The sequence below is a fragment of the Sinocyclocheilus anshuiensis genome, unplaced genomic scaffold, assembly GCF_001515605.1.
Source record: "Sinocyclocheilus anshuiensis isolate Anshui unplaced genomic scaffold, SAMN03320099.WGS_v1.1 scaffold373, whole genome shotgun sequence".
Taxonomy (NCBI): Eukaryota; Metazoa; Chordata; class Actinopteri; order Cypriniformes; family Cyprinidae; genus Sinocyclocheilus; species Sinocyclocheilus anshuiensis.
In genome coordinates this window covers 1,097,233-1,101,378 of record NW_015537962.1, presented here as the reverse complement: position 1 = coordinate 1,101,378, position 4,146 = coordinate 1,097,233, and the positions used below count along the sequence as shown (strand labels likewise).

General features: G+C 33.5%; 1 protein-coding gene across 1 annotated transcript in view; it reads left to right on the top strand.

Annotated features, from left to right (window-relative positions):
- Nucleotides 1–4,146, top strand: part of LOC107667639 (iron-sulfur cluster co-chaperone protein HscB, mitochondrial-like) — a 10,173-nt gene that overhangs the window by 1,840 nt on the left and 4,187 nt on the right. The window contains exon 3 of the mRNA XM_016459367.1: nt 2,755–2,844. Within this exon, the coding sequence (XP_016314853.1) occupies nt 2,755–2,844 (90 nt within the window). The remainder of the gene's footprint in view (nt 1–2,754; nt 2,845–4,146) is intronic.

Sequence of the window (4,146 nt, the reverse complement as noted above, 5' to 3'; positions counted from 1 at the left end):
AGATTATGCAAGATATAAGTTATACACACACATATATATATATATATATATATATATATATACATACATATATATGTATATATGTATACAAATGCAGTAAAAAAAATACATACATTTAAAAAAAATAATAATATATACATATGTATGTTTTTTGTCATTTCGATTATTTTTAACATGTCACCGTTTGTTGCGGCAGTGACACTGCCGCTGTCAGCCGGAGTATAACGTAGACTGTAACACACACACTTAACTGCAGAACGATATTTAAATGATGATACTTTAATTTTAATTTAATTTTAAATTTTAACTTTAACTTAATTGATGATATTTAAAAAAAATATTTGATAGAATTATGCAATAAGAAATGAAACCATTTTATAACAATGTGAAATTTTATATTAAAGGGGTCATCGGATGCTACATGCACTTTTACAAGTTGTTTGAACTGAAATGTGTGTTGGCAGTGTGTGTACACAACCCCCCTATAACGATAAAAATCCAGTGTTTTTTTTTAATCTACTAAAATCTTTACCCCTTTCTCAAATCAAGCCGATCTCAGATGCCTGTCTGTGTGACGTCACAAAGACAGGCCCCTCCCACGATAGTTTGATTGACAGTAGCGTTTCAGCACAGACTGGACTGGTGTCTTACCTCAGACCCGCCCTGAGTGAGCTGTCATCAGTCCGCCATTGTTTCACCGCCGGAGCAGATGTAGACAAGAATTGTCATGTAGACTAGAAGGTGTTCTGTTGTTGGATGTAATAATGAACATAGCATTCGTCATTTACTCCCGACATCTGAGCCGCTGAAGACGCAGTGGATTACGTTTGTTTCTGAAGGGAATGCGCCCCCGATCTACAAAAATGCGTCTATGTTCGCGCGAATCATTCGTGATCCAGCTTCATCTACTGAAGAAGCGAGTATAAGGTTTTTTTAATCAATCTTTGCAAATCGCCTTTCCTAATAATGTGCTAATTAGCAAGTTTCACGATGAATGCGGCTAAAGTAAACAGTCTCTTTGAGAGCGGCTCGGAAAAGAAGGGCGTGGTCAGCAGAGCTCATTAACATTTAAAGGAAAATGCTACAAAACGGCTTGCTCTGAAAATAGCTGTTTTTGACAGTGTAAAAAAGGTGTTTTTTACACTACCATTGAGAAATTTTAACCAAACTATGTTACAGACTTTTCATTAAGACCCTAAAGAATCATATCAACTTGTGGAAAATGGGCATCCGATGACCCCTTTAATGTAGGCTATTTGACAAAACATTCAGGCAAACAAAGGGACATAAGTCTAATATTAAACATGAAGAAGTCTAAGTTGATTTAATGTTACCGCTACTGTGAATTTAACCATTATGATGAAACTAACAGCTATAAAACTATCATGTATAAATAACTTGCTATCCATACAATATATCTTCATTTTTGGCATTTTTGTTGTAATGGGACTTGAAAATCCTAATGGTCCTAAAACTAGGCTTCATTTTCCTGTTATAATATTTATTCTATTTATTTTATTAGAACATTTAGAATGATTTATAATTTTATATATATATATATATATATATATTCTTTTAGTTTTGTTGTGACGTGACTTTGTTACATATTCTTGACTGTTGTTACAACCCAAAACTTTGTCGATTTTGTCTAGGGATATAGAGGGAATGTAACATTTGCAAAAAATCCTATAACCAAATTAGCATATAGCCTAGTGCAAGTTAGACAGTGGGCAAATAGAGTAGAGGAGAACACCACAAGTTCAAACAGAGAAAAGACATTTATTTGCTTTAACCCCAACCAGTATAATAAGGAATATACTTTAAAGGTATTCAAAATAAATGTACAATTATCAATAAACATAAAGGAAAATAAAAACTTTGAACTAATAATACAAATGAAATCACCAATGGAAATGATGAAGAGAGCACAAGTGTTGCCAATTCAAATAACCAAATAAAACAAAACTGGTGAAAGATAACAACAGTAAATATCCAAACATATCAGATCAGATCGTAACACTGTGTTTTGAAAGTCACCGGCTTCTAAACCTTTTGCTTTGCATTATATGTTAAACTTTGTACAAGCACACTCTCAGTATCCCTTGTCCATATCTATTTAGATGCTCAGGTAAAAGGTATGCAGCACATCATCGTTCCTGTAAGGCAGCAGACAGTTTTTTGGTGATTGGTTCATGCTTTGCGAGTCCAATTGGGTTTCCTGACAGCAACACCAAGCCGGATGTTGATTCTCTAGGCTTTGGCAACTCTGACAGCTGAAAATGTTTCTCCTCTGCAAGTCATTTCTTTGGTTTCTCACCTCTTATTCCACCTGACGCCTCCCATCACAGCTCAGACCCTCTGCGTCCACCCACACAGCCAGATCCTTCAGGGAAGAAAACCCTGCACAATTATCAGCATTGCTGGGGTTTCGTTTTTTGACAATTCCCCTCATTCCCAGGAGGAAATCCTTACCACAAACAAAGAACATGTCATGATATCTTAAAACAAATGTGGCGACAGTACATAATTATATAACGCTTAGAAAAGTTAGAAAACTTGTGCAGAGTATGACTCTTTTTGTATAATACTTCCTTTGTTACTTCATAAAAATCACAATCACAGTATTCTTCAGGTTGTTTTATATTTTGAGGCTTTGTGTATTTGTGCCTTTAGGGGCTGTTGAAATTGTTTTTGTAGCCCGTTAGAAGAATGACTTTAATCTGGAATGAATTTGTGGTCTGATCCTATTTACAGAAAGAGCAGGAATATTCAGAAGAACAATCAGCATTGGTGAACAAAGCCTACAGAACGCTGCAGAAACCTTTGAGTCGGGCCGTCTACATGGTAATTATTTGTTTAGTAAATATTTGTTGTGTATATGGCAGCTGTAGGTTATATACAGTGACCCCAAAAAAACTTTTGGATGCATAAGCGATAAGCCACACTAAAATTGAATGCAGAGTATGTGCATTATATATAAAACAGAATATCAAACGAAGTACCGTGTACTTTTAAAGAAAGAAGCACAAACATTTCACAAAAAGAGGTTTTTAAATAATAAAACAAGACTAAAAATGTCAGAAAAAAACTGAAATACAGAAAAAAAAACTAACAATTAAGTAAAAAGCCAATGCCATATACATGTACATTTTGTGTTATTTTACTTCTTTTTTTTTATTGTGAAATATTGTCAAATGTATGGTTTTAGCAAGTAAAATCTGTGAATTACCATATACTTTACAGTAAAAAACACGAAGAAGACATTTCTTTGAAAAATATGTTTAGTAACATTATAAATGTGTTTAGTGTCACTTTTGATCAATTTAATGCATCCTTGCTAAATAAAAGTATTAATTTCTTTCTATTTTTTATTTTGTAAAATCTTACTTATCCCAAACTTTTGAATGGTTGTTTATCACGGTTTCCACAAAAATATTCAACCTTGATAATAATAGGAAATGATAGGAATGATAATAATAGGAAACGAATAAGGACCAAATCAGCATATTAGAATGATTTCTGGAGGATCGTGTGACACTGAAAACTGGAGTAATGATGCTGAAAATTCAGCTTTGCGTCACAGAAATAAATGATTTTTAAAATATATTCAAATATAAAACAGTTTTTTAAAATTGTAATAATATTTCACATGATTACTATTTTACTATATTTTTCAAATCAAATCAAAGATCATACAAATTCAGCCATGGTTAGTATAAGAGACTTCTTTCAAAAACACACACACACACACAAAAATGATTATTTTAAACTTTTGACCAGTAGTGTATATAGTTAATGTGATTCTCTCAGGACACTTGTGTGCACTTGAGGAAAACTGACTTCATACATCCACTAAAAATCACATTCCAACCAGATCCCGCAGTGCAAATGATTTAGCAATTTAGTATCAAATACGGTAATATTTTATACAGGGGTTAAATTGGGCCGTGTGGGGCTGAGCCGCGGCACATGGCTTAGGCTGGTAACACATTAGTGAACATTCATCATATATGTTCAACAATATTCAGCTTAAAAGACACTCGGGACGGTTGACAAAATGTATCTGCACGTGTTATTTTTAAGTCTTTTGAATTTTTTTTTTAAGACTATTTACTGTAATCATGCACTCCACTTCTCAACAAATCC